The sequence below is a fragment of the Cavenderia fasciculata genome (genome assembly GCF_000203815.1).
Source record: "Cavenderia fasciculata unplaced genomic scaffold Scf_EUAJFUG01CK1KI-5, whole genome shotgun sequence".
Classification (NCBI taxonomy): Eukaryota; Evosea; class Eumycetozoa; order Acytosteliales; family Cavenderiaceae; genus Cavenderia; species Cavenderia fasciculata.
The window spans coordinates 441,805-469,044 of record NW_004457637.1 but is presented as its reverse complement, the minus strand read 5'-3'; the positions used below and the strand labels follow the sequence as shown (position 1 = coordinate 469,044).

At 32.4% G+C, this 27,240-nt stretch overlaps 7 protein-coding genes across 7 annotated transcripts; 4 read left to right on the top strand and 3 right to left on the bottom strand.

Moving 5' to 3' along the window:
* Positions 1-246: 246 nt before the first annotated feature.
* On the bottom strand, positions 247-7,233 carry pip5k3 (FYVE-type zinc finger-containing protein; the record flags this gene model as incomplete). The annotated part of the gene is made up of 5 exons (XM_004351414.1): positions 247-1,214; positions 1,287-6,220; positions 6,290-6,402; positions 6,467-7,134; positions 7,224-7,233. The coding sequence occupies 5 exons, from the start codon at positions 7,231-7,233 to the stop codon at positions 247-249; spliced, it is 6,693 nt and encodes a 2,230-aa protein (XP_004351466.1).
* A 199-nt stretch (positions 7,234-7,432) lies between these two features.
* On the top strand, positions 7,433-7,976 carry pfdn1 (prefoldin beta-like domain containing protein; the record flags this gene model as incomplete). The annotated part of the gene is made up of 3 exons (XM_004351413.1): positions 7,433-7,471; positions 7,563-7,814; positions 7,902-7,976. The coding sequence occupies 3 exons, from the start codon at positions 7,433-7,435 to the stop codon at positions 7,974-7,976; spliced, it is 366 nt and encodes a 121-aa protein (XP_004351465.1).
* A 243-nt stretch (positions 7,977-8,219) lies between these two features.
* On the bottom strand, positions 8,220-12,108 carry DFA_10822 (putative protein serine/threonine kinase; the record flags this gene model as incomplete). The annotated part of the gene is made up of 8 exons (XM_004351412.1): positions 8,220-8,520; positions 8,608-9,651; positions 10,032-10,538; positions 10,610-11,040; positions 11,151-11,255; positions 11,378-11,592; positions 11,773-11,971; positions 12,106-12,108. 8 exons carry the CDS (start codon positions 12,106-12,108, stop codon positions 8,220-8,222), a joined length of 2,805 nt encoding a protein of 934 aa, XP_004351464.1.
* An 865-nt stretch (positions 12,109-12,973) lies between these two features.
* On the top strand, positions 12,974-18,317 carry myoM (calmodulin-binding protein; the record flags this gene model as incomplete). Its single annotated transcript, XM_004351411.1, has 6 exons — positions 12,974-13,351; positions 13,442-15,742; positions 15,779-16,386; positions 16,496-17,117; positions 17,180-17,825; positions 17,929-18,317. 6 exons carry the CDS (start codon positions 12,974-12,976, stop codon positions 18,315-18,317), a joined length of 4,944 nt encoding a protein of 1,647 aa, XP_004351463.1.
* Positions 18,318-18,765: 448 nt separating this feature from the next.
* gacGG (regulator of chromosome condensation domain-containing protein) lies at positions 18,766-22,494 on the top strand (the record flags this gene model as incomplete). Its single annotated transcript, XM_004351410.1, has 5 exons — positions 18,766-18,808; positions 18,952-19,467; positions 19,552-21,497; positions 21,578-21,712; positions 21,781-22,494. The coding sequence occupies 5 exons, from the start codon at positions 18,766-18,768 to the stop codon at positions 22,492-22,494; spliced, it is 3,354 nt and encodes a 1,117-aa protein (XP_004351462.1).
* A 64-nt stretch (positions 22,495-22,558) lies between these two features.
* On the bottom strand, positions 22,559-24,584 carry DFA_10819 (Phosphatidylserine decarboxylase proenzyme 2 precursor; the record flags this gene model as incomplete). The annotated part of the gene is made up of 5 exons (XM_004351409.1): positions 22,559-23,140; positions 23,212-23,352; positions 23,423-24,147; positions 24,232-24,450; positions 24,542-24,584. 5 exons carry the CDS (start codon positions 24,582-24,584, stop codon positions 22,559-22,561), a joined length of 1,710 nt encoding a protein of 569 aa, XP_004351461.1.
* A 312-nt stretch (positions 24,585-24,896) lies between these two features.
* Positions 24,897-27,110, top strand: mpl3 (leucine-rich repeat-containing protein; the record flags this gene model as incomplete). Its single annotated transcript, XM_004351408.1, has 3 exons — positions 24,897-25,981; positions 26,071-26,253; positions 26,336-27,110. 3 exons carry the CDS (start codon positions 24,897-24,899, stop codon positions 27,108-27,110), a joined length of 2,043 nt encoding a protein of 680 aa, XP_004351460.1.
* Between the last annotated feature and the right edge of the window lie 130 nt (positions 27,111-27,240).

Below are 27,240 nucleotides of genomic sequence, written 5' to 3'. Positions count from 1 at the left end.
TTATTGGGGTCGATGGAAGATGAGTATGGATGTATGTAAAAGAGGTAAAAATAATAATATTTAATTTTATAACAATGAGGTTTGTGGGGGATGATGGTTTGATTTTTTACCACCATCCATACACTACACGCTGGTCATCGATCAGCTTGTACTGTGGAGATCAACAAAAAATGTGTGATAAATGTTAATGGGAGGAGGGTTTAAACCACGTGATAATATTTTATTTTTCCTTGTGGACTAGATTGGTCATTTTTTTGGTGGTAAGTGTTTTTGTGAAGTAGCAACAACATTATTTTGATTGATATTTTTGTTGTTATTATTATTATTATTATTATTAATATTACTATTATTATTGGTTGTTGTTACTTGAGTTTGATAATTAACTTTTGTAAATTTATCTGGAACCAGAGGGAAATAAAGCCACATGGCATCACGGAAACGTATTTTGTATTGTTTTGGTGAAATGACTGTTGGAACTTTACCGCCACCTCCCATAATACCAGATTGTTTGACGTGCATTTCGACTGCCTTGTCCCAAGTAAATTTACGCATATAATCAATGATACCAACAACCAATTGGTTTTGAGAAGAATCGATACCAGTGAGCAACGAATAATCCATGACATTCAACGATGATAAAAAGGCAGTGTCATTCCAAACTGCCATAGAGAGACGTGTCTTGTCATACTCTCCGAGACAAATGGGAGAAGCAAAAGATGACTGGAGAAGATTCTCGTCCAATAATACTTCTGATTCGTTTTTCACCAATCTACTACGCAAAGATCCCTTGAGATCATAGGTCTTTGATATATTGTATCCATAGAAAAGATTCTCCATTACAATGAGATCCTTTTTGAGTGATCTACCATTGCTATCTTTCCATCTGACACTGTAAACACCGAGTATCTTACTGAGAGCTGTAGGAATTTGGTGAAGATAGGATTTGCACAGATACTCAAAGTAGAGAGGTGCAAAATCTAAAAACGATTCCAATTCTATTCTGCTAACTTGCTTGAGAATATAACGATCATCAAGAGTCTTGCTCCATGTAGATCCACTCTTTCCTCCTTTGGCTACCCATGCCTTGGATCGAGTAAGTGATTGAATAAATTGTTCATCACTACATACAACCTCTCTCAAAGCATGGAATTGAACTGGATAATATGTTGTACAAAATATATTTAATTCATATCCATTCTTTTCAAATTTAAATCCTTAAAATAAAAATAAAAATAATTAATAAATAAATAAAACTATATTAATTTTTTTTTGTTTTTTTAACATACTACTTCTAATTTCTCTTCTTTGATTTGAAACTAATAATTTTGATAATCTTAAAGTTTTGTCTTCATTTTCTACAATGGGTGGAGAAGTTGTTGAAGATGAAGAAGTATCCTCTGCTGCTTCTGCTTGATCTTCAATCTTTGGTTTCAGTTCATCATCAGAATCATCAATAAAACCATTGGTTGAAGAGGTAGATGATGATAAAGGTGTAGCTGATTGGGTGGTAGTTGCAGTGATGGATGGTTGCAATGGTGATGATGGATTCAAAGAAGAAGAATCATTGAGACTTCCAAGTATTGTACTACTACTGTCAATGATGGTGGGTGGAGAAGAGGATGCAGATTTTGCAATCGATGCAGTTGGAGGGGTAGGGGGATTCGATGAGTTGTCTCTGCTTTTACTGAGAAGAGATGAACCAAGAGATAATTTTCTTTCATGTTGTTTGTGTTGTTGGAGGTGATGAATATTACCAACAGAGTCTGAAAGATTTGGTTTCTTTTTGAGCTCGGTTGCACTCTTTTGCTTGAGAAAGTTTGTAATTTCTCTATCTTTGGCACTGGTTGGGATGTTTGTAGAAATATTTGGATTGGGATTATTCCCTACGACTTGATCATCTAAAATAGTTGATGGTTTGTTTAATTCTTCCTCCAGCAATTCATTAAAAGTAGATTTATACTCGGATGAAACCAAAGTATAGGCAATGGTGGTACTTGGTTCATTTTCATAGATAGCAATATTGTCTGATCCATCCAAAAGAAGGAATGGAATGGTTGGATCCAATACTTTGGTGCTTGCAATCGATGATACAATATTTGAGATGGTATTGATAATCTTGAGCTTGGGTTTTTGAGAATAAGAAGTGGATTGAGTTGAACTATTGTAGTTGGTGCTACTGCTGAGATTACTATTGTGTGATAAACTATAACTCAAATGAGATGTGTTGGGAGTGTTTGGAAGATCGCTCAAATGTGTCGGTGCAGAGATTGATGTTGGTAACTTTTCAGGTTGAGTATCCAAAGTAGATGGACATGGTGGTGGTGGATCATTATAATTTTCATTTGGACTAGAAATATATCCATTTGTTGTTGGTTGTGTAGTTGTAGTAGTCGTAGTTATTGTTGTTGTTGGTAAAGTTGAAAGTGAATTTGTTAAATTATTTAAAGTAATACCATTATTTACATCTGATGATAAGGAAGAAGAAGTTGGTGGAGGGGGAGGAGTAGAGAATGATGTTGATTGTTGATTTCTCTTTGATTTTTGAAAAGAATTACTTCCTACAAGACCATTTAATTGAGAATTCCAAGTTGAAAAGTTTGCATAGAGAATCTTGGTGAGATTGATAATTGGCTCATTGGTAATGGGACAAACATCTTGCATGAGTTGAGTGATTTTGGAAATGATGAGTGAACGTTCTTTGAGCAATGGAGGGATAAGATCTTTTACCGATTGATCTACAGCTTCTTCATCTAGTTCTACAAACTTTTCATAGATTGCATCATAGACTTGATTGGCAGTTTCACCGAGTAACTCTAGCTCCTTTAAAAGGACCATTCCCCTTTGACGACTATCAGATCGTTCAAAGTGTTTGGGTGGAAGAGTTAGTTGAAGTACAGCTAATGGGTCATATGAAAAGATGGCAACAAGATCGTTGTAATAGAAAAAGGTGATATGGTCCTTCATTGGTGCATGGCAACACTCGGTATAGTTTGTAATAAACGATGGGGGAGTGTAAAAAGTGAGTTCCAAATATTTGCCAAACGACATTTCCCAAGTCTCTGGTGACATTTGTTGCTCGGGACTAAAGTTTTTGCAAAGCTTACAACGATCAATCATATAGATACCATGTCTACTTGGATTGGTCAGTCCACATTTTTGTATACAGATATTGATACGTCCATTGTCTGCCAAAAATGTACGTTCGTGTTCTAGAAGCGATCGGTTACACTCTTTGGTTGTGCAAACGTGAGAGGTGTTGAAACAAAACTTGTGCAAAAATTCACCCAATGTTAAATCATTTTCGGAATAGAAATCAATCGTGTGCAATTCAAATGGAATGCATTGATTACTTCCACACAGCATTGAATGGGTATAGACGATGGATTGATGATCATAAATCGATTCTTTTTCAATTGAAAAAGTTTCGTTTGGATCTCGATCAAATGCATCCGAAGTACCAATACCCAATATTTCATCTTCATTGTAGTATTGTAAAACTGATTGTTGTTGTCCACTACTAGTACTATCAGAACATGGATAATAGAGACTTCTTAAAAGAGATTTCTTATTCTTGGCATGTTGTGCTGTAAATTTAAATTTCCACTCTATCGATGGGTATTTCTTTGGTACAGAGAATTTGTTTGATGGTGTTATCGATAGTAAATGATTTGATTTTACAATGGTTGTAGTATTTTGTTGATCTGTTGTGGTAGAGTTATGAGGTTGCATTGTAATTGATTTATCATTTAAAAATTTTAATTCCAAATAAGAGTGATGGGTAGAATAGATGGCAAATTGTAAGATTCTTTTTGCTGCTTGTAGTTTTTTACGAGAGGCACCACGTAAAATAATAGTAGCACCAAGTTCGGGCGAACATCTTTCAAAAAACATCAAAGTCTTTTTACCAATAATTCCTTCCTCTTTGAGTCCCACCTCGTTAAAAGATTGAACTCTAAATTGTCCACAAGTTCCCATATTCTTTTTAATGGTAGTGGTATTGGAGACTGTAGTGGTGGGTGCAGTAGAGGGTGAGGTGGAGGTAAGAGTCATGGTTGTAGTGGTAATCGTCGAGGTGGTCGTACCAGTGGTGATGGTAGATGTCGACGAGGAGGATGGAGTGTCTAAAAAAGTGTCCAACGTTGGAAAGATATCACCTTTGATACTTCTCGACACTCTTTCTAATACCTTTGGTTTGACGTTGAGTGCCAACGATATGCCAGACTCTAAAAGGAAATCTTGTGCAAGACGAGATACTGTCTTTTCCACCAATACAATGTCTGGTTTCTTTTCGGCAATTTTGTTTACCATCATTGAAAGATAATCCTTTTCTTGCAATAACAATTGATCGAAAAAGAGGAACTTGTTTTCAACTCTTTGGAATTCAACCGAACAACTAAGAAGCATAATCTTTGGACTATAGAAACGATCTCTCATCTTTTTGTGTGTCAATATTTTACTAATGACAACACCATCTACATAGATGAAATCTGGTTTCAAAGTTTGATTTGATTTTGGTGATGGTGACGAGGAGGAAGAAGAAGAGGATAATGGAGAAAATATATTGGTCAAACTAGTGTTTGTCATGCTATTGGAATGTGACAACAATGAACCGCCGCCGCCGCTAGTAAAAGTATTATGTTGATGACTACTACGACCATCACCATTACCTGGAACCTTTTTAACTTTGACATATTCATTTAGAGACATTTTATCACCTTCTCTAACAGACAATCTAACATTGGTCGATGCACGGTGTGCAAGATCGATAATAATTGACATCCATCTCATATCCAAATCCTCCTTTTCTACCAATCTCCCAACGATTTGTTTAATGTGGCTTGAATAGAATTCAAAACATGGGTGTTTTCGAATTTGATTCTTTTCCTCACTATTGTCGTTTTGGAGAATCGATGGTCTAAAGGTAAAGCTTTGCTCTTTTCTGAGTGGATACTTTTCCAAAAAGAGTTTTGATGTGTTTGTACTATTTTTAGGATGACTCTTGAGTGATACAATTGAAGGGTCACTAAAGAGAAGTGCTGAACTATTTGACAGTAAAAGTGGTGGTGCTGCTTTCTTTTGTGGAGTATTTGGTGGTTGTGAAAGTGATATGCCAGATGTTTTTAAAACCGACGAAGAAGGAGCTTGAGAATTAAAGGTTGGTGATATTAATGATGGTAAAAGTGATAATGAGTTTGATATATTTAAAACTCCTCCATTATTATTACTACTTGTACTACTACTACTGGTTCCATCTCTTGGTGAAGTTGATAAACTTGATACCTCTACAACATTGTTATTGTTTTGTGAACTGTCCCCTCCACTATTACTTAGAGTATTGGTTGAATTACTTAGTGGGGGTAATGAAGAAGTTGAGAATGATAACTGTTGTTGTTGTTGTTGTTGTTGCTGTTGTTGTTGTTTGTTTAACTTTGTATTATTTATAAATGTTGATATTGAAATGGCAGAAGAATTTGGTGATACAGATGAACTATGTTTGGAAAAATTACTATTATTATTTTGATTATTTTGATTATTTTGATTATTTTGATTATTGTTTACAAGGTTTAGATCTAAATTATTAAAATCATTAGAGATATGTTGTGATATTGGTAGGATGACTTCATCTTCACGATCATCTTCATCGTCAGATGACAAATCATCGTAGATTCTTTCTTGATTGGAAATCTCCATTACGAGATTGGTTAGATTCTTTTCATAGACTGCATTTGCATCTACAACAACATTTGTTGGATCTCCTCTATTGGTAAAAGATTTAAATGGTGATTGAATATTCATTAAATTGCCAAAAATTCCTCCAGCAAACTGTAGATTGGCAGGTGTTGATTGTGACAAGAGAGATGGTGGTGGAGATTGAGACATTGGACTTGTTTGTTGTGAAACTATTTGTTCAAATTGTAATTCAGTCTTTTGTGGTTGTCCATCAGTTTGTTGTTGTGATGATTGTTGTTGTTGTTGTTGTTGTTGTTGCAGCTGTTGTTGGTCAATTTGTAGTTGCTCGAGTTGTTGTTGTTCCAATAATTGTTGTTCAATTATAGTCTTGTTTAATAACTCTTGTGAATATAATGATTCATTTGTATCTTTTGGTGGTTCAATAATGAGTTCATCAATGTTGTGTGTAGAATTGATATGTCTGTCATAACAAAAATTACAAACTCTAATCTTTTCATTCTTATTATCAAACATAAATCTTTGTGAACATCTAAATTAAATTTAGTTGATTATTAATGTCATACATCTTTAATGATCATTTGGTGTATATTTAACTTACTTCCAACAAAATAACTGTCCACACAAACGACAATGATGTCTTCTTTTGAATGTTGAAAATGGAACATTACATTCATAACATACATTACTAGAATGATCTGGCATCCAAAATTTCTAAACACAACAACAAGTTAATATAATAGGATTCATAAATAATAATATTATTGGACCAACATACTTTTTCAGGTTTTGGAGGTTGGACAAACTTTTGTCTCAATGCATCAACTATAGAAGGACCAGTAGACGATGTAAATCCTATCGTTGTTTGTATTGGAGTCGTTGATGTTGTTGTATTATTGACAATTGTTGGTGTTGATGTTGTTGTTGGATGATTAAATGTGGTTGGAAGAGATGATGATAATATACTAGTATTATTTGTTGTGGTTGGCTTATCAATCCCGATAGCAAATGTACTAGTACTATTATCATTGGTGTGATGTCGGGAATGACCGGTACTAGTGTTTATGTTGATGTTGCTGCTGTTGTTATTATTATTATTATTATTATTATTGTGATTCAAAATATTAATAGTTTCATTATTGGTAGTAACAACATCACCAAAAGATAATGATGAAGAAGCACTAACATTATTATTATAATTATTATAATTACTATAATTACTATTACTATTACTATTATTGTTATTTAGATTAGAAGGATCAGCATATTCGATATTTGGTAATGGTCCAAAGTCTCTTTGACCATCGTCATTGTTGAATAGTTTAGAAAAGAATGTTCCTGCAACAAGTGAATTCAATGGTTGTTGTTGTATTTGTTGTTGTTGTTGCTGTTGTTGCTGCTGTTGTTGTAGTTGTTGCTGTTGCTCCCTAAAGTCTGTTCTTTTTTCTAATAAGAGGGTGGTATAATATGAAGAGTTAGACTAAGCTAGTCAGCAGCAGGTTGACTACTTCAGTCAGTAGTATGTTTGTTATTACCTTTAAGCATTCTTTTATTACAAACATTCAAAGAGGAGGGACTCTCCTTCTTTTGTTATCTCTATTCTATCAACTAGTTATAAAAAAAACAATTATATAAATAAACTAGGTTGTTGGTGATTTTTTTAAAAAGGAAGAAGCGAAAATATTTCTTGAGGTCAAGAAAAGATACACAACTTTTAATTATATATATCTTTACTCACTCAAATATGTCACAACAACAACATGTCGAAATTGCTGATATGCAAGTAAGTATCTACTTGACCTGCTGTTGGTTTAGGATGATCCAATTGAATCTAACCTCTTTCTCTTCCCTTTTTTTTACCTATATCTATCAAGGCATTTCAAGAGGTAAGAGAGAAACTCTTTACATTAAATAGAACATTGAATACAATTAGACAAAAGATACAAATAACAGATAAAGATAGACAAAGATGTGCAATTACACTTAGAGAATTAGAATCTATTCCAGAATCGACAAAGACATATAAATCAATTGGAAAGATGTTCTTGGTTTCTCCCATGAAACCTCTCAAACAAGAATTAAAGAAACAAATGGAAAAGGATGAAGATGATGTAAAAGGTTTAATGGTATGTTTTAAACTTCAAGTCTTATTGTTGATCAATCGCGATTGATATATACTAAACAAATATTACTCTTTTGATCATTTTATCTAGAATCAAGGTAAATTTGTTGACAATCAAATAGCAGACACTGAAAAGGCATTAAAAGAATTGATCATTAAAAAATAATAACCCTAACAACAACAATAACAACAACAACAATAATACAAACCATAGCGAATAATCTTTCTATATTTATATCTATCTCAAGTAAATCTCTTTATTTATTTTGGTACATTTTTTGGTTATTTGGTTTGATTTGGAATTGGATGATCCAAACGACGTCTTTGATTGGATATATTAAATTACAACAACAACAATTTGAAGGAGGTTGATTATTGGATATTATTACTTTAGACAGCATAGTAATCTTTAAAGTTCACCAACAATAACTTGATAAATCTTTCTAAGTTTGTTTACAAATCCAGTATCTCTCTCTGTGTTTAGACCTCTATACTTTCTTCTCTCCATGAGATCAACAAACTCTTGTTTTTCTAGATCACCATTCTTGTCGGTATCAAAGATTGTATAGATACTATCTACAATTTCTTGTGGCGGATCGAATTTACAAACCATCTTTGATACATATTTGAATTTACTCTTTGTGAATGATTGATTAATACCTTTGTATAAATCAATTGATAATGCTACATCATCTAATTTGTTTAATAATCTAAATATGTAAATATTAATTAAGTTAGAGTTAGTATACCTATGTTTTCTTTTGTTTGTTTTTGTTTTTTCTTTTATGTTTTCATACTCATTAAATTGAACAAATTGACCAAAACTAATACCTTTGTTTTTAGAATCAATAGTACTAGGTAATGATTGAACTTGAGAAAGATAGGTATCCAACTTTTTACCATCGGCATAACGAGCAATGATGTTTCCAAAGTCACGTTGAGAGATGTAACCAGTGTTGTTTGGGTCGTAGATGGCAAACTCTAGTTGGAGGACATCACGATGAAGTTGATCGAGTAGCTTTTGGAATTGTTCGACCGACATTTTCTTGTCACCATTCTTTCCAAACAGTTGATCGGACCAACCTTGTGCAACGATGCTTGGCTTTTGGGTGGTAGAGTTTTTGGCAATGTTGGATTGTGATTTGAGGATGTTGATCATACGTGAAAACTCTTGGATATCGATAGAGTTGTCGTGGTTGATATCCATAATCTTGAATGCAATACGTGCACTATTCTGTGGAATCGACAAGAGAGTAGAGAAAAAGATAAACTCGCTAAACGAAATGAGACCGTCACCATCGACATCGGCCATCTTGAACGACAGTGGAAGTGGTGCATTCTTGTTGATCAATGCTTTGGTCTTTGTTCCCTTGGTCGATTGAGCTTTGAATTGGTGTGGTAGAATGGCACTTACAAAGTCATCAAGAGTCATAAAGCTTTCACCATTCTTTGATATCGATGCAAACGTCTCAAATATCTTTTCTGGTGTACTAAATTCTCTGATACGATTCTGATAGTTGGTAATTATCTTTTCTCTCAATGTTGGTTGATGTTTTTCCACTTCTTGTTGGTCTGATTCTTTGAGGTACAATGCTGATGATACTCCCAATGCTACTGTGGTCAATGCTGCTGTTGCTCCAATCTTAAAGTACTCTTGCTTGTTGTTGTTGTTGTTCTTATTATTTTGTTTATAATCATTATTCTTCTTTTGATTATTATTATAATAGTTGTTATTAATCTTTTTAGAATTAAATGTTGTTGTTGAAGATGAGAATGAGGAGGAAGAAGAAGAAGAAGAGGAAGTGGTCAATGGTTTTGGACCAACAACAATGTATTTATAACTTTGTTTAATAAGTTGTCTGCTGATCATGTTGATATATATATATATAGATGGTTGTAGTATTATTATCTACTATTCTGTCTTTTTGTGAATGATCTTCAGGCTTTTTTCGATTGTGGTGTGAATCAAGAAAAAAAAAAAAAAAAAAAAGAAAAGATCTTCTTTTGTTTTTTTTTGTTAGAAAGCTTTTTTTTTTTTTTTTGGTTATTAATTAAAGAGTCTCTTTTATTATACTTTCAATAGTTATTTGAACAGTTCGTGTGTATGTTGTTGTTTTGATTAGTTATTATTATTATTATTATTATTTGTAATTGTTTGTGTTATTTTGTTGTTGTGTTATTAAAAAAAAAAAGTAGTTAATATTATAATTATTATTATTACATAATGTTACATTTACTTCCACAACACTTTGATTTCTTTGAATGAGAAAGAGATGATTTATGTTGTTGTTGTTGACTGCTGTTGTTGTTGTTGTTGTTGTTGCTTCCGCCGCTGACATTATGGTTACTCGTATTTAGTAATTGTGGTGTGTTGTTGTAGGATTCGTTGTGTTGATGTTTGCTTGTCGAAGCTTCAGCATCGCTGTGGTGATGGTTGTGATGTCCACTTTGGTTCAATGGTTTTTTGGTGGTTGTTGGTTTTTGTTGTGGTTCGCTCTTTTGATTCCATGATCCTCCTCCAGATTCCTTTCCTTCAGATGATGCTGCAATCACCGATGCACTGGCACTGTCTCGTCTCATTAATTGTACTGGATTGGAATCGGCATCGTTATCCATTAAATGACCTTTGTTATTTGATCCATTGGCTCCACCACCTCTACTATCATTATCCCCTCCTCCTCCTCTTGATCTACTTGCTTCAACTTCTATTGTTGATGGTGATGGAAGTCTAAAAAAAATAAATAAAAACATATTTGTTAGCCTTTGAATATATCTATGTGATAGATCTGAGATACTTACATTTTTTGTAATTGTGAAGCAGAAGAAGTAATAGGATTGAGAGATGCATTATTGTGATTTCCACCACTATTAAGTTCCCAATCAAAAGAAGTTTGATCATTACCACCGAGTGCAAGAAAACACTCATTGAGTAGGGATTGTAAATATACATAGTTGGGACGATCGTCATAGTTTAGCGATTTAAGATGTTTCATAAACAATGTAAATTGATTTGGCAAGTCTTTAACGAGATCGGGTGTATTCAACTTGACCTTCATATCACCGATTTGGTCTTTATCCTTGAGCTTACGCCATGGCAATTGACCTTCGGCAAATTCTATTAATACATAAAAAATGGACCAAAGGTCATCTCTTCGGCCCAAGTCTTTTGATAGATGTGAATTAATTGATGCATATCTAGCTGTGCCTCTAAATCCTGTTGAATCTCTTGCCTAAGATAATATTAAAAAATAAAATAAAAAGAGATAGAATATGAGTATGATAAAGGATAGGTAGGTAGGTAGGTAGGGTTGGTTGGTTGGTTGGTTGGTTGGATACATACAGGTCTGACTTCTCCAGAAGATAAAACATATCTTCTTGCTAAACCAAAATCAATCAAATAAGTAATATGTCTTTTATTGGGACCTAATCCAATGGCAAAATTTGACTAAAAAAAAAAAGTAAAGAAGAAGAAGAAAGAAGAAGAAGCAGTCGATTGTTGTTGTTGTTGTTGTTAATAATTTAATCAATTTTCTCTCTTCTCTCTTCTCTCTTTTTATTTCAACTTACTGGTTTGACATCCCTATGTAAATAACCTAAATCATGAACAGCTTCAAGTGATTGTATCATTTGTATACCCAACTTTAGTGTAGTGGTCATTGAAAACTTTCCATCTACTTGGCGTCTTCGAAGTTCAGACAAGTTGTCACCCAATAATTCCATAACCATATAGTTATAATCGTTATGTCTTCCACATGTTATGAACCTACATACATATGGACATGCTAATATATTATATAGATATATTGATATATATATAGATATAGATATATATATATATATATAGATATACAAGTATAGATAAGTTGATCAACATTTAAATTCATCTTTTCTTCTTGTTCTTCTTCTTCTTCTTCTTCTTCTTCTTTGTTCTTTGTTCTTTGTTCTTTGTTCTTTGTTCATACCTTGTAATTTTTTTAGAACGGCAACTTCCAACTTTAGTACTTGTTTCTTTGTATCAATCTTTTCAACCTTGATAGCAACCAATTCATTGTTTATGATGTTCTTGCCAGAGTAGATCTCACCAAAAGCACCTTGACCAATCTTTTTGACAATGGTCCATCTACCTTTGATCAAACTGTTTGTAGTAAATCCAACGCTTTGCTAAAGTTTGTAAAGGTTGTTTAGGTAGGTAGAGTATATAAAAATAAATAAATAATGAGTCAGTATATTGATGTGATGAGAGATTGATTGATATCTATATATCTGTATATTGATTGATTGATTGATTGAATTACCATTTTATTATATTTTTGATCAATGGTGAGGCTTTATATAAACAAGTAGAGAGAGAGAGAAAGCCTCCCCTTCTTCTCTTTTTTTTTCTATTGTGTTTTGAGAGAGAGAGAGAGAGAGAACTGATGATGATGATGATGATGATGATGATGTGATGAAAAATATCTATCTATCCTATCTCACTATCTATCTCACTATCTATCTAATCTATCTTATCTATTAATCTATTTCAATAGACTAATGTTAATGATGATGATGATGAATTGAAAGCAACAACAACGATGTTGATGTTGGTAATAATAATAAATAATATGGTTGTGTGCGTGAGCAGGCGAATCAAGACCTTTCACTCACTCAAAAAAAAGGATGAGGTTGTGTTGTTTTTTTTTGTTTGTTTTTTGTTTTTTTTTGGTTTGAAACAAAACCTTGCGAATTCAAGGAAGGTGTTTTTGATGGAAGATCTTTTAATCGAAATTTCCTTTGCTTCCACTAGCATCGAGTAACAGTAGTAGTATGAGTTGTTTAATTACATTTTATTTATATTTAATTAATAAAAATAGAATATAATAAAGATGAGATTTAGATCTCTCTCTCTCTCTCTCTTAGTGATAGATTTGATCACAACCCCCTCCCTTCATTGAAATATTTTATGTTATAATTTTTTAAAACTCGCGCAAAGACACTCCCCCGCAAAAAAAACGATTGTCTGATTCGAATGTCTTGGTGGTGCTTGGACAAAGAAAAGGGTCTTTATCTCTCTATCACAACAATAATAATAATAATAATAATAATCTAGAGGCCAATCTCAGCTGAGGAAAGAGAGAGAGAGAGAGAGAGAGAGATAGATAGGTAGAAGAGAGAGAGAGAGATATGGAGATTGGAAATCGATTGTGGATTTCAACACCTCAATCTACCAACAACAACAATAATAATAGCAGTAATAATAGTAATAATAATAGTAGCAATATAAATTGTATTAGTGCAATTGGTACACTACAATCAATCAACGGTAATACAGTCATAGTTAAAGATTTGATTAGTACTTGTAGTAGATTCAATCATCATTTAAATAGTATCAACAGTGACAATAGTAGTAATGGTAGTACGATAGAGATAAATAAACAATATGTACACCCATTTAATAGTTTAGATGATTGTGATTATAGTGATCTTGTTGGTATAGAAGATCTAACTGAATATAGTCTCATTCATCATCTCGGTAAGAGATATATAAAAGATTCTATCTATGTATGTACATCTTCTGCTGAAAATCGTGACTGTGACATGTGACATGTGACTAATTATAATTATAATGTATATAATCAAAATATTTGACAGACATGGATAGGTAATATTCTAGTATCTATCAATCCATTTAAAGATATTTCATCAAATAATGTCAATCTATCTACCTATGAACAACAACAACAACAACAAAATGCAAGTGGTGATAGCACCAATTCATCACCTATACCTCATGTCTATTCAGTAGCATCAAAAGCATATAATCAACTAATGAATGAATCTACCAATCAATCGATTGTTATTAGTGGTGAATCTGGTAGTGGAAAGACTGAATGCTCAAAATCAATCATTCAATATCTTGTAGCTAAAAGTAGTTCAAAACAACAACAACAACAACAACAACAACAACATCACAGTAATAATAATAATCAAAATAATAATAATAATAATAATAATAATAATAATAATAATAATAATAATAATAATAATAATAATAATAATAAGATTGAAAAAGATTTAATAACATCATCACCATTATTGGAAGCATTTGGTAATTCACAAACACCAAGAAACCAAAATAGTAGTAGATTTGGTAAATTTATAAAGATTGAAATCGATTCGACAAGTGGTATCATAAGAGGTGCACAGATAGAGACATATCTACTCGAAAAGAGTCGTATTTCACATCGTCCAGATAATATTAATCTAAACTATCATATCTTTTATTCAATGGTCTATGGAGCTTCAAAAGATGATCTATCTAAATGGTTTATGAATTCTACCAATTCAAATGCTAAATCTTTTAGATATTTAAATGCTCGTGATGATTTAATATCTATTGTTGAATCTAATTATTCAAACAAAAATAGTAATCATAGTAATAGTAATAATAATAATCATTACAATAACAAAACAGAATCAATTCATAATTTTCAAAATCTTAAACAATTAATGTTGGCTATAGATATGAATGTAAATGATTTGGATGCTATATTTAAATCTTTGGCTGCTATTCTTCATATTGGTAATATAGAGTTTGAAGAGGACTCTGATTCAAAATATGCATATGTTTGTGATAAAAGTACAGCATCACTAGAATCGGCTGCTCAATTGCTAGGTGTCATACCTTCCATGTTTAGTGTTGCTCTTTTAAATCGTAAACTAAAAGCATCTGGTAGAGGTTCTGTTTATGCTCGACCAAATGATATTGCTCAAGCAGAGGAAAGTCGTGATTCCTTATCAAAAAGTTTATATGCTCGTATCTTTAAATATCTTGTAGATTCTATAAATAGAAAATTTAATCAAAATAATCAACAGAATAATAATAACAAAAAGACAACAAAGTTTATTGGTATTTTGGATATTTTTGGATTTGAAAATCTATCAAATAATAGTTTGGAACAATTGTTGATCAATTTTACAAATGAAAAGTTACAAAATCAATTCAATCAGGCTGTATTTCATGAAGAACAAAAGGAATACATTTCAGAGGGAATACAATGGAGTAATAGTTCCTTTATTGATAACAAGGATTGTATAGATTGTATAGAACGAAAAGGTGATGGAATATTATCAATGTTGGACGATGAATCAATCATGCCAAAGGGTTCAGAACAATCCTATCTCGAAAAATGTAACCAAAAATATAAAACTTCTCCATCCCCGTCTACACCATCTCCATATCAAAGAACGCTTGGAAAGTTGACATTTGGTATTAAACATTTTGCAGGTGATGTGGTTTATCATGTTGATGGATGGTTGGAAAAGAATAGAGATTCTCTATATAGCGATATAGAGGATTTAATGTTACAAGGTAACAAGTTTATTAAATCTTTATATAGTCAACAACAAATAACATCAACAACAACAACCACTACTAGGACATCAGTTAATGGTAACCCATCAATCATGACAGGTAGATCATCTCCATTACCATCTTCACCAACATCAACACCAAAAAGACAGACAGGAGGTAATACAGTGTCTAGTCAATTTTTAGGACAACTATCACAACTTGTCCAAACACTCAATTCAACGACACTTCACTATATACGATGTATAAAACCAAACCAACAATTAGAAAACAAATACGATACTGTAGAGGTACTATCTCAATTACAAAGTGTAGGATTAATGAGCACCATTCAGGTAAGAAAGAATGGTTATTCCTATAGAAGAGATATAAACACATTTTTCAATAGATTCAAAGTGTTGGTCGATATGTATAATAGGAAAAATAATAATAACCCAAAATTGGCAAGTCAAGAAATATTACAAAATATTCAATCTAAATTAAAAACCATGGGTATATCAAACAACAAAAAAAAGAATAACAGTAACAGTAACAGTAACAGTAATAATGATAAACTTTTATGCGCAATTGGTAAAACCAAAGTATTTTTAACGGATCAAATATATAACGAATTGGAGAATGAAAGAAATTTGGTGGTGAAAAAGACGGTTCAAGTTATAGAGAGATATAGATTGGCAAAAAAACAACGTCAACTATTTTTGGAATCAAAGAAAAGATATCTCATATTACAATGCGCAATTAGATCTACTTTGGCTAGAAGAAATCTTGGTCTACTCGATACGGAAATGAAAAAGAAACAAAAATTAGAGCAAGAACAAAAGTTGGAAGCCGAGAGAAAATTACAAGAGGAAAATAGGAAAAAACAACAATTATTGTTGGAAGAGGAAAAGAAAAGAAAAGAAAAGGAAAAACAATTGGAAAAGGAAAGGGAGAAAGAAAAGGAAAGGGAAAAACAAAAGGAAAAGGAAAGAGAAAAGGAAAGACAAAAGGAATTGTTAAAAGAAAAAGAAATTCAAGATAAACAATTATTAATTAAAAAACAACAAGAGAAACAACAACAACAACAAGAAAAACAACAACAATCACTACAAGGTAAACAATTGGAAATTAAATCAGAGAGCAACATTGAAGAACAACAACAACAACAACCAACTACTATTTTTGAAAAGTGGAGAAGAAGAGAAGTTCAAGATCATCCAAACACTACTAATACGATCTACAACTAGTAGATTAAGGTTCCCAGGTATTGGAGTTAGAAAACCATCACCATCACAACCTATTCCCATTCCAGCTTTATCCAACAACAACAAACCTTTTAATTCTTTACAAACAAGTAACAGTAGTTTTGACAGTATCAATGAGACATTGTCATCACCTGCCTCTTCCCCACCCTCCTCTTTATCGTCTACATCTTCTTCTTTGCCTCAATCTTCACCACCAGAAATTCCAATCAATGGTAGTAGTACAGGACAAAGGATCTCTTCAACCAACAAATCCATTTCATTTGATCATGGAAAGAATCCAGCCACTCCAAATGCTCGTCGATCTAGACTTCTTGTTAAATCACCGTCGGCAGGAGAGAATGACCTTGTTCCATCCATGTCACCATCTTCACCTCATTTAGTACCATCAATGACACCACAACAATTTAGATCAAAGATTATTGTTGAAATCATGGAAACTGAAAGAGATTATTGTCGTGATTTACAAATGATGATTGAAGTATTCCTTGTACCAATAAGAGAAAGATCTCTATTAAATGCAAAGGATATTCAAACACTATTTGGTAATGTTGAGATTCTTTCAAATATTAATCAAACAATGTTGGAAGAATTGGAAAAGAAACCAACTTCAACAACATCAACAACAACAAATAACAATAATGATATTTCCAATTCATCATCAATTGTAGATGAATCATCTTCCAATAATGTTGGTCAAGCATTTTTAAAGATGGTAATTATTCACATCACATTTGAATCATATATCACATTAATATTAATATTTATTACATTTAGAGTCATTATTTAAAAATGTATACATTTTATTGTTCAAATCAACAACAAGCATTAAAATTATTAGAAGATGAAACGGTTAGGAATCAAGGGTTTAGAATATTTTTAGAGGATAGAATGACAGATGTCAGGTGTCGTGGTCTACCTCTACTATCATTCTTGATCAAACCAGTACAAAGAATATGTAAATATCCACTCTTGTTGAAAGAGATTTTAAAGTATACACCAGAGGGTCATCAAGAGAGAGAAGCTCTGGTAGAGGCTGATAAAAAGATTCAAGACGTTGTATCTTCCATCAATGAAGGAAAAAGAGATGTTGAAATGTTTCAAAAGATATTTGAAATTCAATCGTCTATTGAAAATATCGAATCAATCGGTGAAATTGTCATGCCCGGTCGAGTATTACTACAACAAGCACAGGTAACTGGTGTACGTGAACTTACAAACCCAGATGACACACTTCAAAGAACCATCTTTTTATTTAATGATCTCATTTTAATACTCGGGCCCACCTCTGCTAGGTCAATGGTCAACAATCTAATCACTAGCAATAACTATACGAGTGGTAATAGAACAAGATTTATTTATCGTGCCAAAGCTTCTATTCAAATTTCATCTGCTCGTATCATGTTTGTTTCAGATAGTGATTGTATGTATATTAAATATAGATTTATAATAATAATAATAATAATAATAATAATAATAATAATAATAATATTTATATTAATTTATATTATTTAATTTCCTTTTAGCTGTAAAATATGCAATTGAATTATCAAATACCAATTCAAAGAATCATGAATCATTTATTCTATGTTTCCAAAATGATCAACAAAGATCAACATGGTTGAAACAAATTAAATCAATGATTCAAGAATATAAATTTAATCAACTATCATCTCCTTCTTTGCTGTCCGTTGGTGGAGGTGGCGGTAGTAGTAGCAGTGGTGGTGGTGCAGGTTCAGTAGGTAGTGGTAGTGGCGGTGGTGGTGTTCAGTCTAGATTCTTTATTGGATCATCACCGAGCAGGATTAATCTACTACTAAGAGATCGATCATGGAAAAATTCAAGTACTGGTTCCTTACCAAATCATCCTCCTAATCCAAACACTCCTCCTCCTCCTTCTAATAATAATAAATAACAAATAACAATAATAAATTATAGTAGTTGTAATAATAATAATAATAATAGTATCATCACCATTTTAAAAATCATTAACTGCCATATCTGTATAGTAGTATAGTATGTATAGTACTCGGTATTCACACAATTGTGATTTATTATATAAATGTATCATTAAGACCGTCACCGTTTTATAATAATAAAAAGCAATGACCCCAACCTCTGCAAGCATAGCATGGTTCAACCGAAACTCTTTTGTTTTTTTTTTTTTTTATACCCCCTTGTATGATTGCTAGATAATAATAGCAATCGTCCCTAATCTGATTCTTATTCTAGAACAATAACTAACTAACTAATAATCAAAAAAAAAGACAAAACAACCCATATAGATAGATATAGATAGATATATAGATAGATATACAGTTCTTCTACTACTATTGTTATAAAAGTAGCGGCATTATTTTATTATGATCCCTGTTGTTGCCTCTAATGGCAACCATTCTCCAAAATGTATGACCCTTGAGGAATCTATTTATCTATAGTTTAGAGAGAGATCTCAATATTAATATATCTCTCTATCTCTACACTCCCTCTACAATGAACCTACACAATTATTATTATTATTATTTATTTATTTATTTATTTATTTATAGTGAATAATATAGGTCAATCATATCATCATCATCATCATCATCATACAACAAATAATATTGGAGGAGGAGTATTATATCTTTGGGGAGAAAAGTATACAACCAAACCATCATTTTGTTCATCGATTCCCAATATTCAATCTATTCATTGTGGTTTTAATCACACACTTGTTCTTACTGAACAAGGTCAAGTATATTCATTTGGTGACAATAGAAATCAACAACTTGGTCTATCCAATGAATCTATTCTTGAACAATTCAATCAAAATGCAATATCATCATCATCTTGTGGTGCATCATCATCCCCTTCATCACTATCAAGTCTATCACTATCCTCTTCTACTTCATTTAGATCATCGATGAATCTAAGAAACTCAAATACCAATTCATCGTCTCCATTTGCTCATTCTTCCATTCCACTATTGATCAGTGGTGTATTTAATGGTCTAAAGGTTAAAATGGTTGCTTCAGGTGGTTGTTTTTCAGCTGCTGTATTGGAAAATGGTTTACTCTATACTTGTATGTAGAAATAGTAGTAGTAGTAGTAACCAACTTGGCTTACTATATAATACTTATAATTTATTTTTTTTAATTTTCTTCTAGGGGGAACATTAGATGATATTGGTAAATCAACAACTATTCTACCAACCAAAGTAGATTTAATTAAAGGAGTTACAAGTGTATCTGTTGGACTTAATCATATAGCAGTGGTAGCAGAGAGTAATACACCTACTGAAAAGAGAGCAGTTTATACTTGGGGTAGCAACAAGAGAGGTCAACTTGGTGTTTTGGGTGATTCTATTACCAATGCACCAAGAAAGGTTACGCTGGGTGCAAAGGCACTGTCAGTGTGTTGTGGTGAAGAATTTACTGCTGCCATTGTCGAAGGAAATGAAGTATTTGTATGGGGAAACAACAAAGGCAGACAAATCTGTCCAAACAACACTGATGAAACCATTTCAATTCCAGTCAAACCATTCCTTGGTCGTGACATTGTCGAGTTGTCATGCTCGCGAAACTACATTGTCGCAAGAACAGGTGCAGGTAATCTCTATTGTTGGGGCAACAATGAGAGTGTCTGTCGAATTGCAGACTCTTCTACAATGGTACAGTTTCCACAAAAAATCAAACAAATATCGGCAGGTGTATCACATGTATTGGCACTCTCTGAAAAGGGTGAAGTATATACATGGGGACAAGGTGAAGATGGACAATTGGGTGGAGGCGATGTTCACAAGAAGAGTATGACCACCAACTTTAAGAAAATATCTCATCTCGAAAATCGTCAGGTGCTCTATGTGGTGGCTTGGGGAAGATGTAGTGGTGCAGTTGTCGAACCTGGCAACTCTAGAGTAGAAGTAGCCGAAACAATGAGAAGAGCAGAGAACAACAAGTCAATAGCACCACTCTACGTACGACGATTGACACACTTTATTAGAGGTGACTCGAGCAAGTTGGAGGGTATTTTTAGACTTTCTGGCTCCAAGGCCAGAGTCGACGAATTAGAGAGACGTCTTGAAAGCAATGAAGAATTTTCAATGTCAAAGTACGAGGCATTTGATGCTGCCGATGTACTCAAACGTTATTTCAAGAACCTACCAGAACCACTTCTCGTTCAAAGTCTTTGTAATCAATACGAAAAAGATATTCTCAATTGCAGCGATCTCAATCTACAAAAGCGTTTGGTCATGGAGTGGATATCTCAACTACCTCGGGAAAATAGAGAGTTGCTCATCTATCTATTGTCATTTTTGGATGAAATCGTTCACACTCAACTCGAACACCAAAAAGCAAATGCAATGGCTTCAAAGAATTTAGCACTTGTCTTTGCACCAAACCTATTGACCAAGGGTGAAATTGGAAACGATGAAATCATTGAAATAATGATCAACATGTTTAATGAAATCATTGGTGCACATTCATCACTAGAGACTAGTATCATCATTGATCATATTCAAGATGGTATTAAAGGTGCAAGAAAGATACCATACACTATCGATCTTTGGAAGCGTTGTAAAAATACACGTGAATCTGCAACCAAAGCTTTCCTAGAGCCACAAGTATTGATTGAAATTGTCGATCAAATTGTTTTAGATTTAACTTTGGCCTCTAATATGCAATCACCTCTTTCGCTAAGCAATAACATTATAAATAGTAATAGTAAATCAACTTCATCACTTCTCAATACAGTATCACCATTACAATCACCAAAACACAGATCCACCTCTATTAGTATTGTAAATCCAACCAATAACAACGGCGCTACCAACAACAATGCCTTTAACAAAAATATTGTCAATCCAATCTTTTTTGGATCTCTATCTAGTCCAACATTATCTAGTAGTATAAGTAATCTCCCTTTACCAGGAGCTCTATCTTCTTCCTCCTCTTCTATTCCTCCCAATAGTACTTTGGCAGAATATAGAGATGTACTTTTATTATTCCTTTCACCAATCCTTCAACCAACCAACATTCTCAAGGTTTTGCCTTCAATGTCACAAATTCAAGATGTAAATAATTTATTCATTCAACTATTGTTGTTAAACAAAGTATGTAGTAAAACAAAAAAAAAAAAAAAAAAAAGAAAATAGAAAAGAATTGGCTCTAATTGATTATTTATTTATTTAAGCTTGTAAAAACATTAAACTATGATATCTATCAAAAAGTTTTAAATGAAATCAATAATATTAAAACAATAGATTCAACAACTACTTTTCAAGATTCAATCATTGAAACTTGTAATTCATTTATTCATTTGACTTCTGTAAGGAAAACAAAAAACAAAAACAAATCCTTTCCCATCTCTCTAACTTTCTTTTTATCTTCTTGTAGGAAATATTATTAATTGAAACAAATCAAAATATTTGGAAAGGTATAACAAATAATTCAAAGATTTATTTATCAAATATAATGGAATATTTTAATTGGTGGAATAATTATTTACAAAAATCAATGAGTGATTTGGAGGATAAGATACTTAGATCAAAGAAAGATTTTGACAAGGTTGAAAACGAAAAGATGAAAAATGAAAAGTTGTTGGCTACAAATAGTAAAGCTCAATCCTCTTTTACAACTACACAAACAACAACAACGACAACAACAATCAATGTAGATGAATTAAAGAATGAATTTGAAAGATGGACATTGATGAACCAATCCAAAACGATTGCAGAAAAGACTGAAAACTTTAAAATACAAATGGAAAAATTGGAATGGGAAAAACAAGTTTTACAATTGGAATGCAACAAGTTTAAACCACATTTCAACTCTGTCAAGGATTTTGTTGATAGCAGTATAAAGTCATTCGATCAATATCTAGACCACCTTGAACAACAAAAACAACAGTGTCAATTAACCTTTTCACAATATTGTGGATCATTCTTTGATACTATATTTAAATTCCAAAATGATCAACCCGATAATATTTCAAACAAACTCTCTGAAACTATTCACGCTCTTTCTCGAGAATGGAATTCTCATCCACACCATTTAGTTTCTTTGGAAATTGAAACTAAATTAAATTCAATTAAAAAACAATTAAAATAAATTCATGTAACTATTATCTTAAAGGTAAAAAACTATATATATTAAAAGAAGGGAAGGAATTTATTTAGTTTTTTAGTGATTTTCCAATAGAATCACCAACTTTAATATAAGTTTCAATTGGTTTGTTACTGTTTACCAATAGATCCTTGTCAAATTCAATGGTATTTGGTGCAAAAAGTAGCAATATGGTTGACCCACCGAAGCTGAACCAACCAAATTCATCTCCCTTTTGTACCTTTTGATTCTCTGCTACAGAGACATTGATGGAACCAACCATGGTAGCACCAACAGCAATAAAGATGACTTGTCCAAATTCCTCAGATTGAACAATGGTGTAGGCTCTTTTGTTTTCAGTGTATACATCAATATCTTCTTGATTGACTGCAACGGGATTGACTGTGAAATAATTTCCATCAATGGGTGTAGTTGGTCCAGCAATACCATCAACGGGTGAATGGAATCTGTGATAGTCTTGTGGACTTAGACGGGCAATAACCAATGAACCACCTTGGTATTGTTCAGCCAATTGTTCATTTTGTAATAAACTAACTAAATTAAATCCTTTTCCTTTAATCCATAATTGTTTTGCAATATCAATTGATGAATAAACATTCATTCTACAATCTGCTGGTGATACACATATTTTCTAAAAGAAAATAAAAAATATTAATAAATAAATAAATGTATCATTTTGTTTCTTGATTATTTTTTTCTTACAGGATTCATTGGTTCAAAAATAGGTCTAGCACTAGTTTTTAATTTTCTAATAAAGAACTCATTAAAGTTATGGAATGTAATAATTGGATCCAATATTTCATCAATATTTAAGTTATGAAACTTGATAAATGGTGCAATTTCCTGAAAAAAAAAAAAAAAAAAATGGTTAGAAGGTTGGATATGAATAATTTGATTTAATCTATTTACTTACTTTAATACTTTCAGGTGAATTATATTTACGACCAGTCTTTGCAGTTAAATATTTTAACAACTTTTTAACTTGTTGCTTATTTACAGCAGATCTACCGGAAGAGGTAGCATACATAACTCTTAGAGCAACTTCAATATAATGAGGTACCTTTTCTTCTTCAAGTTTACCAGTCTCTCTATTGTGAACCAATATCACCTTTACCTTTCTATTTGGTTCATGTCCTGGAAGTGATTTCAATGAACCACTTGATTTGTAATGTAATATATTATCGGCAATGGTAGAATAACTGTCAGAGATTGCATAGACATCCCAAATCAAATTTGGATTACCAGACAATAAACGATTGGACAGATCTTCACCGGTAGAGGTATTGGTGAAAAAGTTTTCCAACTCGTTCAATTGAATCGAACCATCTCTATTGGTATCAGCTGCTTCAAAGAGCAAGTTAATATCTGGTTCTGGGAATGTTTCATCGACACTGGTTATAAGAGCAGTGAAATCGGTAATATTTAACTCTTCATTGTCCATGTGTGAGAAATGTCTACAAATACTAGACCAAAATGCAGTGTTTACTTCTTGGTGTGTTACAACTTTAAAGGTTAAATGTAATTCTCCTCTTTCTTTTTCCTTTTTAATAATATTGTACCAACTATCTTGTTGTTGTTGTTGTTGTTGTTGACTCTTTAGAATATTAGCTATTTCAATTTCTACATTTCCAATCAAATCTAAAAAAAAAAACAAAAAAAAAAGAGAGAGAAAGATGAGTTAGAGTTGATTAATTAATTAGGTTGTGATTGATGTAAATTTACCATTTTGAGTAGCTTTATCCCAATCCCAAACTGTAAAGGTCATAGTATAATTTGATTGAGATTCTCTAATGATAACATTGAATTGTTCATTCCAACTTGGTGATAGTGATTTCTTGATGGTAGCAGTCTTGTGAATCTTATTTCCACCAAAGGTAACAGAAACAAATGGGTCTGCAAACCCATTTAAATCCATTTTTGGTAGTCCTCTTGCTTCTGCAACTAAATATATAGTAAAGTAAGTATAATAATAATAATAATAAATCATATGTTGATGTTGATGATGATGATGGATGATGATTAAAAAACATACTACTGATACTTAGTATACCAATGATAGGATCATGTATATCCATTATTATATTACTTATGTATTTGATAAACTAAAAACTTTAAAACTTAACAAATAATGAATTGATATTGCTAATGAACGAACACTTTAATGTGTTTTTTGTTGTTAACATTCTTTCTTTTAAAAGAATGTAATGTAATGCTACCCTTGGTTGTAAAAAAATATCTGCAGATATGTCTTCTGAGAAGTTGTGCTAAGCAACCAAACAAAAAAAAAAAAAAAAAAAGACTCTCTCTATTTCTGTCAAACTCTCGCAAACATATTGACATCATCACCATCATTAGCAGCATCCATTACAATTGATAAAAGGGTTGCAATGGGGAACAATAATAGTACACCAAGCAACAGCAACAACAACAATAATAACAGTAACTCTAATCAACAACAAGATAATAATGTAGGTGGAGCATCGTCAGTGGGAGGAGCGACTGCAGCCAACAACAACGGTATCGTTGCCGATAAATACAAGATACAAGTTATCGATCTAGGAGGTAGATTCCATGTTGAATTTAGAAATAGAAACTTAAAGAGATTAAAGAAAAAGATATTTAGTAATATCTATACTAATGGCATAGAAATTGTCACTGCCGATACTCTAAACAATAGTGACTATATGAAAAATAGATCAAATATCAATCATAGTGTTGTTCGTAGTTCTTCTTCTTCCTCTTCCTCATCATCTCCATCATTGAAATCAAATAATACTTCAAATACCTCTACTACTACTGCTTCTGCCGCACCCACCAACAACACACCTTCTTGTCCATCTCCTTCTTCACTTCAAGAGAGAAGAAATACACTCGTTGATGAAGATGATTTCCAAGATGAATATCAAGATGAAGATAGAATTGACAATGAACCCGAAAATGAAACTATAAATGTTGATCAAGCTGCCGCCGCTGCAACTATAACCGTCGATGCCACCACCACCACCAATACTACTACTGCTACCACTACAACTAAACCTGAACAAGAAGAGTCAATCGCCACTACTACCAGTACTACTACAACCATTGAAACACCAACCTCTCCATCAACCTCTCCAACCACTCCAACAACCACAACTACAACTACTACAACTACTACTACAAGTAAAAAGAAAAGTAAATACCAACAATTAGTGATACCATTAGGAGCAGATGGTAAACCATTAATTATTCATTCATTGGATCTAAGTTTGAATAGATTGGAATATCTTCAAAATGAAATCAAACAAGTACTCTCTGATCTCAAAGTTGAAGACATCAATTTTACTTCAAACTTTTTCAATCATCTCCCAGATATCAGTCCCATTCGTTCACTTCATACCTTGAATTTCTCCAAGAACAAACTTACCAAATTCCCTGTCGATATTCTTGCCGATCTACCACACCTAAGTCATCTTACTCTTGACAAGAATAGGTAAATAATAATAATCAGAATAATCAGAATAATAATAATATATTTCACAATTCTAATATACCTCCCCTCTTCTTCCTATATTTATATAGTATATCAAGTATTCCAGAAGATATTGATAGATTAAAGAGTCTTTGTCATCTCTCAATGAGAAGTAATTCCATTGACTCTATCCCTGCCAATCTTTGTAATTTATCTCAATTAGTGTCAATCGACCTTTCACACAACAAAATCAAATCACTTCCAAAACATTTTGACAAACTTGTAAATTTAAGGTAAAACACATTAGCCAAACAACAATATATACTCTAATATTTAAATTAATATATTTTATTTATTTTTATTGTTTTTTTTTAGATCTATATGGATATCATCAAATAGTATTCATCAATTACCAAATATGAGAAATCTCACACAATTGGTATTACTAGATGTTTCCTCAAACAAACTATCATCAATTTCACGTGATTTTGCATTGATGACTAAAAATGCCAGTAATTTAATCGCCAAATACCATCAATTGAACGGTGAGGAGCCATACGAAGAAGACGACGAAGAAGATAAAGTAACTGGATGCTTCAAAGAACTAAATATCAAAGACAACAAAGAGTTGGTATCTCTTCCTGTGGAATATTTAATGGTAGAGGATGGTCTAGTTTTGTACACTAGTATACCATCAGAGATCATACCCAATCTCTACCTTGGAGGTTTGGATTGTGCCAGCAACAGTAGTATGCTCCAAGAACTTGGTATCACTCATGTTGTTTTGGCAATTGGTGATGTTGCACCAGCATTCCCCAAAAACTACAAATACTACACGATCGATGATGCACGTGATACCCCCAACTATGACTTGTCTGTCCATTTTGAACAAACAGCAGCATTTATCGACTGTGGTATCAGATCGGGAGGAGGTGTTTTAGTTCATTGTAGAGCAGGTATCTCTCGTAGTTCAACATTGATCATTGCCTATTTGATTAGATATCACGGTTTGGATTATATCAGCGCACTTAAAAAGGTTCAACAAAAAAGACCACAAATCATGCCAAATGCAGGATTCCAACTTCAACTTGTCCGTTATGAAAATAGGATCAATATTTTAAAATCTCAACAACAATCTAAATCTCAATAATAATAATAATAATCTAATCATCATTATAACCCCAACTCCCATCCCTCTAACCTCTCTCTCTATATATATTTATATATTTATATATTTATCTATCAATATTAATATTGTTTGTACTAAAACCAAATTTACG